This window comes from Aulonocara sp. 'chitande type north' Nkhata Bay, linkage group LG7 (assembly GCF_057382095.1).
Source record: "Aulonocara sp. 'chitande type north' Nkhata Bay isolate Kocher_YH1m ecotype deep benthic linkage group LG7, A_spYH_male_GT1.1, whole genome shotgun sequence".
Classification (NCBI taxonomy): domain Eukaryota; kingdom Metazoa; phylum Chordata; class Actinopteri; order Cichliformes; family Cichlidae; genus Aulonocara; species Aulonocara sp. 'chitande type north' Nkhata Bay.
This window is the reverse complement of record NC_141350.1, coordinates 37,568,745-37,583,973: the sequence shown is the minus strand read 5'-3', so window position 1 is coordinate 37,583,973 and position 15,229 is coordinate 37,568,745. Positions and strand designations below refer to the sequence as shown.

Here is a 15,229-nt window from a genome sequence, read left to right as displayed (position 1 = left end):
AAGAAAAAAGAAAAAAAGAAGGGGGGGGGGGGGTTATAAAGAAAAGATTTAATACAAATTCAAAAACATTTAAGCCATATTTTTTAATTAATTTTATAAACAAATACATTTTTTTTTGTATGAGTGAACAGAAAATGGATTTATTCACACCCAGACAAGGCTTTTTACCCACAAACAGGGGCCACAATCTTAGCAGTTTTAGCAGCAACTTCTGATGAAGTGTCCTCAGGTAAACATCGAGTGCTGTACCTGCACTTATACATTTGGATGACTATTTTTACTTATGAAGTCAGTATACTAATACAAAAACTGAACTTTTTGACCTCCATAATAAACACAGGAATTGTTGTGGATGCATCTGAAGGAAAAGTCCCTCACAGTACAGCAAACATATTTGAAAAGCTTAAAACCAACTTCACCAAACAAGAAAGTCAGGACAAAGCATAAGTGCTGTTAAGGATGAAGGATCCATTTTCTTAGTCACTCATCTGATTTACAATTATGCAAAAACAACCTCAGATGAACAATTACACTAAATGTTATTTCTTTAAAAGCCTAAATGCTGTGCAGACTACATGCAGTGGGGAAAAGTACGCTCTTACTGCTTCCATAGATTTCAAGAGGGTAAATTGCTGCCACATGCTACTAATCGGCAACACTTGATTACTTGATATGCATTGTAATTTTCCTACCAAATATGTGCATAGCTGATAAAAAATGTGCAAGTTTGGGGTTTACGAATTTTGCCTACGGACATTACAATATGCAGACTGGAGGAACCCGACCACTGACTTTTGGATTAGTGGATATTCGACTCAACCCTTTAACCTTCTCCAATGATGTAGGAAATATTTTCGTAGCACATTTTGGGCCCATTACTACCAGTTATTTATCACGTAAATGCCACAGCTTGCCTGTGTATTGTTGCTGACCGTGTACATTCGTTTATGGCTGCAATTTTCTATCATCTACTGACTACTTGCAGCTTAATAGTGTGGACCATGTCATGACCAAAAGTCATTTCACTTCAATGGCTGACAGTGAGTTAAATGGATTTCAATGGCCTTTCCAATCAGCAAATTATAATCCAGTAGAATACACCTTTTGGGTGTGGTACAATAGGAGATTCAGGGCTGAATGTGGATGTGCAAATCTGGATTTTATGATACAACAATATCACCGTGGTACACAATCTCAAATCAACAATTATTTTAATGGACCCCCACCTTGCATCATCGTGTTCCTAGACAACTGAATAGAGGATGCATATCTTTGCAATATGCTGGTTTTAGAACAGCAGCACCTTCCTAACAAAGCACCATAATTTATGAGCTATAAGGGAATAGCAATCTATTTTCAGGATTATTATCTTAGCTTTTACTATGAGATTAAAATCTGAAAAACACATAGAGAAGAGAAAAGGAAAAAATGTAACCTTTCAACCAAAGAATAATTTAAGAATGCACTGCCTTAAAATCTACTTTTGTTAGGGATTCCATCATCAATAAGTGATATAAAGAAATGTTATTTACTTATATAGCAAAGTTGACATCAGTTAGTTTTGATGTCATTGCCTCTGCAAGTTTACAGTGAATACCCACTGAAAATCAATGTTGAGAGAAGAAACTTTACACAATCATATCTTTATCTGCATTTATATTCCATTGTCCTATAAGCACTCATTGTACTAAATGCAGGAACAGATAAGTCATGAAAGGGAGCCCGCAAAGAACAAATTAACATTCAAGAGCTTATGGTTGTGTATGCAATCCTGGAGGCATTTCAATTTAAACTCCAGACATTTCATTTTTAACCAAACAGTGCAGTACAGATTTTGTGTGAATCATCACTTCTGCTTTCCACAGGTCCAAATATAAAAATCTGAATAAACTCCATGGGAACACACAGCTCACCTCGGGTGTAGAAAACAACCACCTGAAATCCAAATGTATGGGTGGAGAATGTCATGGCCCGCATGTGAATGATGCATAGAATTGTTAGTTTTTAAAGAGTCGGGTGTTGTGAATGCACAGAATTCTTGGTTTTGGGGTTACATTTTTTGTTTTAAAAACTAGTTCAAAAGTGAAAAAAAGGATTAAGTCCCTGTGATATCACTCCTTGTTCTGTGATGTGACCGAGTTCTTTCCAGTACAAACATTCCCCTTTACAGAGCCAATAATGATCTGTTGTTAAGATACATTGATTTTCTCTTTGGGGAGGTAGTATGAGGGAATTCACTTCTTTGTGTTACTCAAGGCAAGATCATCAAGTGTGGACTTGATAACAATTATCACAATGAAAGAGGTTATTATGTCAAAACGGAAGTTGTCCATGGTTTTAAAATGTAGAATATGTCTATATGGCAGAGATATGTTAAAACATGGAAGACTTTGGGGATAGCTTTGGTGTGTTGGTGATTTAAATTTTGTAGGGGTTTTTTTTGTAATCATAACTGGATTTGTCATAAATGAGTGCCTGACATAAAGTGGCTGAGAGGCATCATGTAGCATATGGTATCTAACATAGCTATTTTGCTCTTTGCCAAGCATCTGCCAATCCCATATGGGTATGGTATGTGTATTTGTCTGTGTCTAAGAGTGTGATGGATAGAGACACACTTATTGTTTGTTTTCAGAAGAATCTTTCATCATTTCTTACAGATGGAGGGAACCATAGAACACTGCAGATAATTTGTGCTGGCTATTGATTATACTAGCACATACATCAATCATGTTTCTTCATCTTGGATCTTACTATTGTGATATTTAAACATAAATATTGCAGAGAGAGAAAGACGATGATCACAATATGCAGTATTTCTAAATGCAGACGATTTGGTTTTCGCTTCAACATTTGTGAATGCAACTTTCACTTGTCATTACTGTCATGCCTCAGAGGCAAACAGAAAAAAAGACTGGTAAAGTAAATAGACAAGTACTGATGTACAAGAATACTCATGTGTGATGTTTCATGTGCATTCAAAGGTATTTTAATAGACAACACTTTAGACTCGGAGGTTATTGAATCTATGTTTTCTAAATTTTGCATTTAAGCATAAAGAAGCAACCCCCACTGTTTTCCTCTCTCGTGTGCATAATATGTTTACTTTATTAGAAGAGTCATCTCTTAAAGACTAAAGCTGCCTCACACAACACCCTTTTCCCCTTACTGACACTGTATGTGGTTTAATGAGAGCTCTATGCTCTAATGCCTCTGTAAGTCATCTCCTTCCCCACTACTCATCTAATCATATTCACAAAGGAGCACAAGTCACCCGTTCAGGTGTCACTCAAAGGATTGGTGTTTCTTTTACATCTAACCTGATGTTCCCCTCAATATTACTGTTCTTCTGCTGCATCAAGATGAACAATTTCTCCTTTATATTCCATTGTGTTTAAAATATGCTGGTTTCACATGCCCTTGAACCCTCAGCACCATAAGAATGTATTTATAATGTGCCATCCATTTTATGTATGTGGTCAAAATCATCCTCTCAGCTCTTCTCACTTCCCTGCTTGATTTCCATTTTCACTTCCTAGCCATGTTTTCTTTTCTTTTTTTTTCTTGCTTGTGTTGAGAGTCACCATTTATGATGAACATTGTTCTTGGACAGAGTTTATTGTTCTTTATAATATATAGATCTGCGCTTGTCATTTTTCTCCATCACTCTGGGCAGTTTTATCTCAAAATCTAATGGAGATGGATATGTCGCAGTTAAAGTTTGTCCAAAGGCATGTGTGTAATGCTTACTTATGTAGCAGACAGCCCTGCTGTCCTCAGCACGAGAAGATAGCTATTTCTGCCTCTCAACCCTAACACATAGAGAGAGTAAGTGCACTTTACTGCTGACCTAAAATAAAACCAAATGTAGCTTAATAACTTGGCAAATGGACTCACTAACTGGTGCACTTTGAGTGCACACAAGTGGTTCATTGCTATTTGCTGCCTGTCATTGACAAAACTGCAACCAGACTAAGTTTTGACTGTGCACAGAGACTGGGGAGTAGCCTAAAACATAAGGAAGGACGTCCCCAAATCAGCCTAAGCCATCCTATTAGTCTCCAATTATCTTTGAGATGATAGCAAGGCCTGCCAAGTTGGACTCATTTTAACAGTTGTTGGAAAACATTGTGTCCTTGTAAGCCTGCCTTGTGTTTGTTAGAAACCAAGTAGAAAAGCACTGGGGGGAGTATCGTCAAGAATACCGTGTGCAAACAAGCACACATAGATATGCGTATATACTGAGACAAATAGACCAAAAGAGAGAGAGAGAGAAGGAGAAAGAGAGAGAGAGAAACAATGTTTTGTTTTTGCCCCTTGTCTGATTCCTGATTTCCCTTGGTGGCAATATTTCCATGAAGGTAGTCAGAGAATAAGTAATCAGTGCACTCTACTCACTGCAGTGCAGTGGAATAAGTCTCTGGCCATATCAAATTCCTCTCCGAACTCCCTAAAGTGCTTTTCATTATGGTTACTGTAACAACACAACAGATTGCTGCAAGTAACGGCATGTAACCAAAATTTTTGTGGTTGCAGTGATATTTTGAGGGCAGCAAAAACTAGTAATACAATTTCTGTATTAAGTTCAATACAAATTTGCCTCTAGCCTCATATAACACTGTGCTTTCTATCATCTTTTATGTCATCTTAACATAGCTTGTATAGCTTAATTGACAACCAAAGAAGGAAAAAAAAAAAACCCAAAAAAACCAAGCTCCACACATCATATTTTCAACCCATTACTCCAGTAAGGTTCCTTAACATGCTTGTTATTTGTTACTATTAACCTAATCCAGCAGTAGAAAATATACCTTTTTGCACTAATTTAGCTTCCTTAATATCATCTATAATAGTTCTTTGTTCTCTGTTTGATGTACCTTGGAGAACTTAGCTCTGTAGACTTCCATTCTCACATCAAAACATTTTTTTCTCTCTTTTCCAGTTGAAACGATGTGCAGCAGCTGTTTTAAGTGCCATCTTCATAAACAATCAGACTGAACCACATGGGGTCTGTAACTTTCTTTTCATTTCTGTTTCAAATTTGGCTTGTGAAACAAAACAATCATGGCTGACTTTGTGTGACAATTGTCTACAGTTCTAAGCACAAGAACTATCTCAAGCTGTAGTCAACCAATGCCTACCATAAACAGGTATTGATATTGATACTAGATGTCAGATCAAAAGTCCATTCTGGCATTGAATTTTTTCCTTTTTCCTTTTTAAAGAACTGCTGCCCTCAAGGGCCTGTTTAGCCTCTCTGTTTACCTGGTTCACCTGAAGTGCATAGGTCCAACAAATGGCATCTGTTGCTACAGTAGATTACTACTTGGAACTTGAAATCATAGACTAAAATATTACACAAACTAACAGCTAAACAATTGTATTTCTTGTTTATAAGGACAGCTGTCTTTTTTTCTTTTTTTTTCTTTTTGTTAATGGAACTCTAGATAACCATATGCAAAAGGTTATCTAGAGCTCCTTAACCTATCTTAAACCCATGCAATTCCATCTCAAGCGGTGGCTTTTAGCTGTCCCTACCCCACTGTTCCCTTTCCAAAAGTAGATCTCTAATGAGATGGTCCATGAAACATAAGTACATTGCATGCTGTTAATGAAGAGCATCCCAGTCAGCTAGACTGGTGGATGAGTGAGACTACAGCGCCATGCAATCATCAAATAATAGTGGGCAAAAGCATGCTATGTGGTTGACACTTTGTACAAGAATTTCTGAATTTCTGAAATTCATTATTAAATTAACAAAAAAGGAAATAAAACAGATTTATTCAATTAGTACATCAGTACATCTAATGCACAATGCCTCTGAGCTCCTGCAGCCTTTGTGTGCTCTTGTAGAATATATCGATGTGGTGCAGTACCCTACTGTGGGTTGATATATCATGTGGTCTCACAATTAATGGAACAGCCTCACCAGTAATCTTTTTCATCTGTATGTTAGTTAAGAATATGGACTTTGCCTGCTTCCGATAATAACATCAGACGGAGGAAATGCACTAATGGCATTTGAGGAATTGTAGTGGGGTGGAAAAGAATGCAAAAATCTAACTGTTAAATTCCAAGAAATGGACAAATGGAATAGGAAAGAGTGGGTGGTGGGTATGGTTTATGAGCTTGTAACTGTGCGCAGGCGTAAGGGGAAAAAGAACAGGGAAAATGGTAAATTCTAATCAGAAGTGAGAACAAGATGCAGAAACATATATGACTGTGCCTTAGTGAAGAGGGGGAGACAACTCTCTCTCTCTCTCTCTCTCTCTCTCTCTCTCTCTCTCTCTCACACACACACACACACACACACACACACACACACACACACACTCAAATACATAGTAGGCTACTGATACATAGACATACAGCCATATGCCCAATTTGGAGATTCCCTCTTCATGGCAGGTTCACAATACTGGTTATCTGAATGGTTTGCAAGGAAAAGTCAGCAAGACCGGATGGACTCTGATTAGAAGAGTTTTGGGGAACAGTGACTGCGACTGGACAATGGGCTCCATGCATACAGATCAGACAAAAATGATTATGCAGGACCACGCTTTATAAAGTTGACTGTCTTCCAACATTTAGCGTGATTAGCATTCCGGTCCATGTCAATGAGCCAGCCACTCTAACTAGTAAGGAAAACAATGGACAGTCATCACTTGGGCAAACATGTTTAATTACTTTGTTCTGATTACTGCACCGAATCTGTTATCGTACAGTGTTGAAAAATACGAATTAACTATTATTAGTCTGTAATAAGCCACACCGTCAGGAAATGGAGGAAAAGCACACTGCAGCTCTGCGACTAACAGGCAACAGCACGGGTTTCAACCACATTCCACAAGCTTCACGAACCACTTAATGAACGGCACCATAACGCTTATTGGATGTTAACACGCTGCATTCGAAAAGGCATGCGTTTTTAAACATCAGATTCAGAGCAGGTTTATTCCGGAATAAAAGAAGAAGATAATTGTGGTCTGTATTAAGAGGAAGGAGAAAAATGAGTGTATTTCACATTAACTTACGCTATCGAAAGGATTGAGGCATAAACAAACTTACCCATATCCGCTTATCTGTTAGCTCCAGCCTACAGGTTTTAACGGCTTCTAGTGCGCGACATCCGAGTCCGCATGACGCGCTCTCCACAGTCAGGTATCGTTCTAATCCACTAGCCCTGTCTCTCCGCGCAGCCGCCGATTCCAAAGCGCACCTGCCCTTTACTCTCCCGGACCTGGGTGCACTATCCGGTTTAGTTCTGCATCTCTAACCGTGCAAATCAGCCGGGGCGAATGTCATTTACTTCCAACTCCGAAATAAAGGGATAAAAATCCGGGTTCAGAATTCCTTATCCATCCCTTCGCTGCAAAGGATCACTCTCTCTTTTTCAAGTAACAGCCAGAAAGAATACTGCATTAGGTGCAGATAATAGCGAAGCCACATCCGAGTAAGTCATGTCAGTCTTACACATGCAGATTTTGCGAATATCCAGGTAAAAAAAACAAACAAAAAAACTTCACAATTATAGTGACGGTGTGCAAAAAAAATGAGTATAATGTTCCAGTAGACTCAGCCAGCCCCCAGATTCCTAATAAACCTCTGCGTCTCTGTTCTCAGAGATGCTCAGTACGATCCGCGCATAGCGCGCAGGAAAGTAAGGCGAGGATATCCCCAAGTCGTTGTAAACGCTGTCAGCGGGTATCACCAGATAGTCAAATCTTCAAATATCCACCTTTTTGTAAACCTTTGATTCTCGTTGTTGCTCGGTTTGAAATGCAGCATGACGCTGTTGTTAATCACGTCTACATGTCAAAGCAACTTTGTCAGGCAGAATCGGAATGCCCTCTTCTGGTGAGAGAACGATTCAGGAGCTCGTCCAATGTCGTCACGATCATGCTTTGGTGGTATGATTTTTTTTTTACTATTATTACTTATGAAAGCCAGTTTACACTATAGTTTGCACTGCTAGATAATAACTAAATGGAATGAACTTTAGTATTCGTGTTTCATGTATGTGAGTTTTGGACTATTCAGAAATGGTTGTTGGTTAGCACTTTGCTTTAGTTGTTTGAATTATGCTTGAGATTATTTCTAGGGTGCTTATTAAGTTTGTGATACGAAGCTAAGAAACACAAGTATCCTATACATATGTGCATAACTATGAGAGAATGGGCACGTTGCAAAGGCAGCTCTAATACATTCCCATACAGAGGATCTATGCAAACTGCTGAATGATGCTGTCCATGGTGCTGAATTTAAAAATTGTTATTTTGTGGCTGACTGACCCCTTTCCAGAACTTTCAGGACTAAACTCCTTTATCTCAGTTTACATGCAAAATTATTAATATTATTATTGTTTTATTTTTGCTTAATATGTTACAGAAAACGTGTCACCCCAAAATACCAGAATTCTTAAATACCACTGCATTTTCAATAATTTGCATTGAAAATGCAGTGGTATTTAACTCACATCTTCTCCCTCTGCATGACCCCGGTGGCCTTTTAAAGCCTTTGTGTGTTTAAGAAAGAAATGACCAGCTGAATTTTTAATGTCCATTGCATCTGCTCTGGGTTACTAATTTATGGTTGCCCTTTCTTCAGACATAGCTCCATTCTTATACTGACATCAACTGCTTTAGTAAGTATTCTGACCCTAATTTTCTTTTGCACACTGCATTATAGATTCATTTTTACTTGAATGAATAACATGTTTTCATATAAATTTCCACATATTAACCCATGGCGCACTAACATATTTTTGGGGAGATTTTACATTTTTAAAAATACCATACATTTTTAATATCAAGATTTTGACAAACGTTCTTGGCCACCTATACATTGCACCTACAGCCTACAGGAATTGCTTGACCATAGAAAACATTTAGCATTTGTGACCAAGTTGCTAAATACTAAATACTAATATTTTCACTACAATAATACCACTTACCAGAAATAATACAACTAATACCAGTTAATGGTTGAACCTCTAGGAGGAATTTTGCAAACTGACTGGAACACTGCAAGCTCTTTAGAATGTTTACAAATGTTAGACTGCATGGCTTTCTACTTTTGTCTTTAGAGTGTATGTTTTGAACTTTAATTCAGACCATCTTTATTTGTTCTAAAACACAACACTGCTTTTAGAAGTCAGTGGTGATGTGTTAAGAGTGTCTGTGACAAACTGTAAATTCCAGTGGCACCTCTGTTCCTGTTTCTTTGCTGTAACCCTTTTCTGTGAATTTGAAATATGTCATGATCCCTACCCACAGTGTTTCATGTGTCAGTTACATATTTGAAAAGGATCCACTTTTCCAATTTGTAATGCAAGACAAAATTAAGTTTAACTCTTTATTGACATTGCACAGTCATGTGTTGTACAAAGAAATTGTAGTACTGTCCCACATCAGTGCTAAAAAAGGTAAGCAAAACACAATAAACAAGTAACATATATACAGAATACAATATACAGAGATGAAGACGTCATGCAGATTTAATTGTGTTTAGACAAAAGGGCACTGTCATAAAGATTTGGAAAGAAATAGTCAAATCTTACTTTTACCAGTTTATTCCAACTATCATGGCTGGAATTAATTAGTGAAATTGAGATTTATTGCGCCAAATTCAGATTTATTGCTATGCTCTACACCTGTTTTCAGGATATCGCTTAACATTTCCAGACAACCTCCAATACCATCTTAAAATTAAGCATCTTGCACTGTGGTTCGGCCGCTGTATCTGCGCCCATGCAATTTGGCTGATGACTTTACTTCTGGATTCAGTTCAACAAGCAGAGGCCATTCTGCTGACGGTGCTGAAACAATTAATACCCTGTGAAGTTATGGAGATACAGGCTGTGCCAGCCCATAGGCTACAGCTGTGATTTCTCTTCTAAAGAACTATAACTGTTAAGTTTAAGTTTACCTTTTTACTCTGCCAATGAATCACTTGTTTATTTATGTGCCTATTGGATATATAGTATTTGACAAGTAAAAAAGATGCAAAAACAGAAGAAGAAACATGAATTAGCTGCTTGGACAGAAACTATATCTTATGCTTTGTTTTCATGTAAAATACTTTTTATTTGTTTTGACAATATACAGCCAAGTGTAACTGTTCACTGCCATGGGAAATTGTATAGACCAAAATGTAGCTTTAAAGATAAAATTTACCAAAACATTCAACCATGGCTCTAACTATGTTTGTTGCCCAGCAACATTCACACTGAACAATTTTTCAGGTTGTTAAGTGTCAAGGTGATTTCAATAGCACTGCTTTTTGAGCTCCCTCACTATTATCCTTCACATTCTAAAGAAATGCATTTATCACCCTCTTTTGAGATTAGCATTATCCACATAACATTATAAAAATACAGCAGGATCTCAGTGTTCTGGTGTGAAATATTCAGTTTAATGCGATTGTATACTGTACACATTCTAGTGATATTTGACACAGGAAATGACTTGTCTTGTAAATGAATGAATGCCAGATGCAGAGGTAATCTTTATTGCCTGAAAGCTGTCTGTAAGCCTATAAGTTAATCTGTTGGAAAACAAAATAATACAGAAATATGTGTACATGCTTATCTGTATATACTTAGTTTGACTGACATGGTACTTATATAATTCTACAATAATTCAATACTAAATATTTAAAAGAAAGCTATTTTGCAGGGATTTGAATATAAGATGGATTAAATGACTGTGGATGGTTTGGTGACCTACCTGTACGGGTAAAATGTGTGGCCCTAACTTGTGCACTGTGTTCTTTGTAAGTGATTCTGACAACAGAAGATATTTTCAGGCTCTCTCCAGGGTGAGAGACAGCGCCGTCCTGTCCTTCCCATGTTCACATTAGACTGGGACTTGTTCTCTAGTGTTCTTTTCTTTTTCCATTTCCTCTGATCTTAAGCCTGGCAGAATCGTCTTAGCCTGCCTCAAGGCAATTTTCAACCTGACACTGAGTTTCTCAGGTTCACCTATGAATGTGAATCCTCAAACAAATATCCAGGGACAGCTTATATGGTGAACACTGAGCCTTTTGAAAATAAAAGTTTTTATTGTAGCCCCATATTAAAAAAAATGTTTTTAGTACAAAGAATGTTACATTGCCAAGGTTGCCACAGCAGATGTTGAAAATCTCTGTTTTGCAGGTTGCCTCCATTAACCTTTACCCCAAGCTGGCTTCCAATCTGGAGTGCTGTGTTTCACACACTGCAGTTCAGGTTGGAGCTGACATGTTTGGGCTTGAACATACATGATACCAGACGTATGTAAAGTGTTTGAAGCATGTAAACAAGCTGGATAAAAGGCTTCTATTTGTATTGCCTGCACAAGGATAGATAGCGTTTGCATGTTGTGCTAATGTTCTTATCTTCTTATGGTTATTAGACTGCATCAATGGTGGAGCATGTTCCAGCCTACTGACTATATACAAAATCCTCTATATATCCTGGCCAACCATTTTCCAATTCATGGCTCTGTCTTTTTGAAATGCATGTACATTTTATCCACCACATATAGGCATTCATATGGTGCTACTAATTGGGATGCTGGTGGTTTGATCCCATGTCCACATGATAAAGAGTCCCCAGGCAAGATATTGAGCCTCAAATTGCCCTTAATGCAGCCATTGTGTGTGTGTGTGTGCGTGTGTGATAGAAAAAAAATGCTTAAACTGCACAGAAAAAAGTGCTTTATGAAGGTGAGTGTGAATAGGAGAATGCGACTTGTAGTGTAAAAGTGTTTTGAGTGCTCAGTAAGAGTAGAAAAGTGCTATATAAATACAAATCCATTTGCCTTTAATATCTGTACAAAATGAACATTCATTACCAGTGAACATGAAAATGAACATTACATTTTTTTTGTTCTATTACTATTAATATTTTTGGGCTGTGTAAGTAACTTGTTACGAAAAATGTGATTTAATTTTCAATTATGACTGTTGAAATCATAATGACTTTTTGGTTATTAGCTTCTGCATTTTTCTTTGTAAAATTAGGTCATTAATATCAGTTTTTAGTAAATGTTCACATTCACATTTTTCAAAAATGCAAATATAGCTTCGCAAGTAAAAAGAAAAAAAAAACTATGCCGGCTGCTGTTGTGTTCCATGTTCTTCTAAGACTTTTAAATTGCAAAGGATGAACTCTGACTAGTCCAAAAATGTAAAGCATACCTGATCATAACTGAAAAGGATGTGTCTGCATAAGCATTCACATGTTTATTGATTTAAAAAATTCAGATTATTTACACTTTTAAATCAATTTACCTTAACAGTACTTTCACACACAAAAAATAATTGCACGGTGCTGTACCAGACGTGACAACAATGACGGTATGACATTTTGCTGATTAGACACACTACAGCTTTGCACTGTTTCAGTGTTTCTCTCCAGATTTTGTTCCCTCAAATGTTTGATTCCATGCCTACTTCATGTGTTTTGTCTTGGCAAAGATGTGAGAGATAAGAGGTGGGCATCTGTGTATGGCAGTGCCTTGCCATCTGTCAACTGCCCATGGGGTCTCTGTGGACATAAGCTCACATGGGTAGAACATGGGTAGGCAAAGAGAGTCTCCAGTAATAAAAGAAAATATGAGAAAAGAAAGAATTAGAAAGATAAGAAAAAGAAATACAAAATTCAATATAAATTCAATTGTGCAGAGAAGATAAATGTACACAAATTACCCAAGTTTACTTTTGCAAGTACACCATATGTTGTGAATTTTGTAGCCATGATTTCCTCTATACCGACAACCTTTTTACAACTATGTGGGGTCAAAAGCAAAGACACAAGGGTGTCTTTTAATGCTCTGAGAGGAGGAAAAATTTACATAATGTGAGATGATAAGGATCAATAAACCCAGCGGATCAATGAGGTCCAATTACAGGCCACTGGAGTTTCTTATCTGCTTCAGTTTAACTTTGTGCTGCCTGTGGTCCTCCACTTTCATTAAATCCCCAGTGTGATTAGGCTGGCTGATTGGCACAAGTTGAAGATTATCGCAGAATAGGATCACTGTTTGCCTGCTTACTTTTGTGTTCAAAGACACAAGAAAAGCATCCTCAAGGACACATTTTATGCTAGTGATAAATAGTGCTCCTGTTTCTGTAGAGGCCATATCATTAAGCCATTATTATATTGTATCTCATTATTTTCTGTAATTCCATCAATGTTAATGAATCTTTTTTTACTTTTGACCTTTTGAACTCTGTGGATAACTGTAACAGAAAAAGATCATTATGTTTTTTTGGTTTCTCCTCATCTTGCAGGTTTTGAGGACTGCACCTTTTTTAAAGTGCATTCACCTGTGACAGAGAACAAAGCCATTGAAGGTTACAGCCAGGAGACACATTGGGGAAAAACTGGCTTTTTTTTTTCCAAAACATGTACACACACAAATACCTCTATGGATTTCCTGAATAGTCCAAAACACTTTTTTTTTCATGCCTCTCTTTCATCTACATTTGTTATTCTAGGACTTGTGCACTGTAGAGTCATTTTTATTGTCTGATGCTTCCCATTTGACTTTCATCTGAGCTGAATGAATAGTACTTGACAGTTGACGGAAAAAAAATCTTTTCATCTTTTCCACCAACTTTATTGTTGACTTGTGGATTACAGACTCAGTGCGAGCATCTCTTTGGTGAAGATAAAGTAGACAGTGTTTCCCGCACATGGTGTTTATCGTGTCATGGTGACACTGTAGTAGAACACAGATTAGTAAGCTTCACAAGAGCGCTTACATGTGACTCAGCCTGTTTGGCCAATTACTCACCATGCTACCCGTTCCCTTGACACACCCACTTTGTGCCACATTCCAACAGCAGTGGTAGATCGTCTGACTCCGTCCCCTTATCCCGCTCTCTCCCCTCATTCTTCTATTTTTGGCATCAGACATTCTGGGCACGTAGGTCTCAGCACAATGTAAATTATTCAGCCTGGCTTGCCAGAGGCTGGGAGCAAATCATAAATCGCAGATGGTCTCAGGCTATTTCATACGGGTGACTGTGGTTAAACACCAATGCACAGAATCATTTTCAAATCCACACAAATATAAGGTTTCATTACTTGTAGCTCAGTGAGAGAGTATTTGATTTTGAACTCACACAGTGTGGCCTTTTTGTTGTATTCAAATTTGCACTGTGTGCTCGTAGCATGTTACACGTGGAAAACCTCTGATTTTTGGCTTGACTTCAAATAAGATTTCTGCAGAGGTTACTTAACCATCAGGGAATGCAGAATATGTAAGATTTTTCCGAATGGCTTTGCTGCTTTTTTACCTTTATAGGACGTCAACAAAAAGCTTTACCACAATATTCACACATGCTGTTTCCTACGTCTATACAGTGAGGGAAATGGTTAACAATGATGATAGAAACAGGAAAAAAAAAATCAAATTCCCACTACTTAAACATTCACCATTTAATTGTCCCTGAAAGATTTTTTTCTTGTCTTCTCTTTTTTTTTTAGATGATAATAACTGTAGCTCTACTTGGAAAAGTAGAGCCAGACAAAGTAGTCTACCCAACAAGATCTGAAGACATAGTAGCACTCAAATTTGTGGGCTAAACAAATTCTTTCTTTCTTGAAAACTATAAAGCTATCTGAAACGAGTCGGTAGCTGAGTTTTATGGAATGCAAAATAACTAAAAGAATTAAGAATACATCATGTCCTTTCCAATTTCATTTTTTTCTTAAGGAATACATATACCTTGTCTTCAAAGTCTGCTCTTTGCTGGCATCTAATAACTGGCACCTTAGAGGTCTGGCAAGCACATTATAATGAGGTATTTTGAAATGTGTTACTATGGCTGGAAGCAACAAAAATGAAAAAGAAAGCTTTTCTCTGTGTTGTCCAGCGTTCCTAACTTGTAACATGTCAGGCTGATGCAGCATGTAGTAGCACTTCTCCCTTGTTTTGTTTGTTGAGTTCTTTGACAGTCTGAGGAAGGCCATGAAAAATGGCCAAAGGAAGCCGGTCTGGTGTCAGGCACAGATGCCAGAGCGAGGAGGTGCTCAGTAGGGCAGCACCATGTTTAGTGAGGCAGTTTGCTGTTTAATTACACACTGTGGGAGTCACCTTGCTCAGACCTCTGAGATCACAGGCTTAGGCCAAGGGCACAGCATACTGGCTTTTATGACCTAGATTTGGATAACACGGGGATAAACACCATAGACACACAAAGACAAGGTGCATAAAACAGCTTAGCATACTTTAAACAA

At 37.6% G+C, this 15,229-nt stretch overlaps 1 protein-coding gene across 1 annotated transcript in view; it reads right to left on the bottom strand.

Annotated features, from left to right (window-relative positions):
- LOC147325657 (leucine-rich repeat transmembrane neuronal protein 4) overlaps window positions 1-7,829 on the bottom strand; it is a 106,210-nt gene extending 98,381 nt beyond the window's left edge. Inside the window, exon 1 of the mRNA XM_086300266.1 lies at window positions 7,069-7,829. Within this exon, the coding sequence (XP_086156392.1) occupies window positions 7,069-7,072 (4 nt within the window). The 5' untranslated portion in view covers window positions 7,073-7,829. The remainder of the gene's footprint in view (window positions 1-7,068) is intronic.
- Between the last annotated feature and the right edge of the window lie 7,400 nt (window positions 7,830-15,229).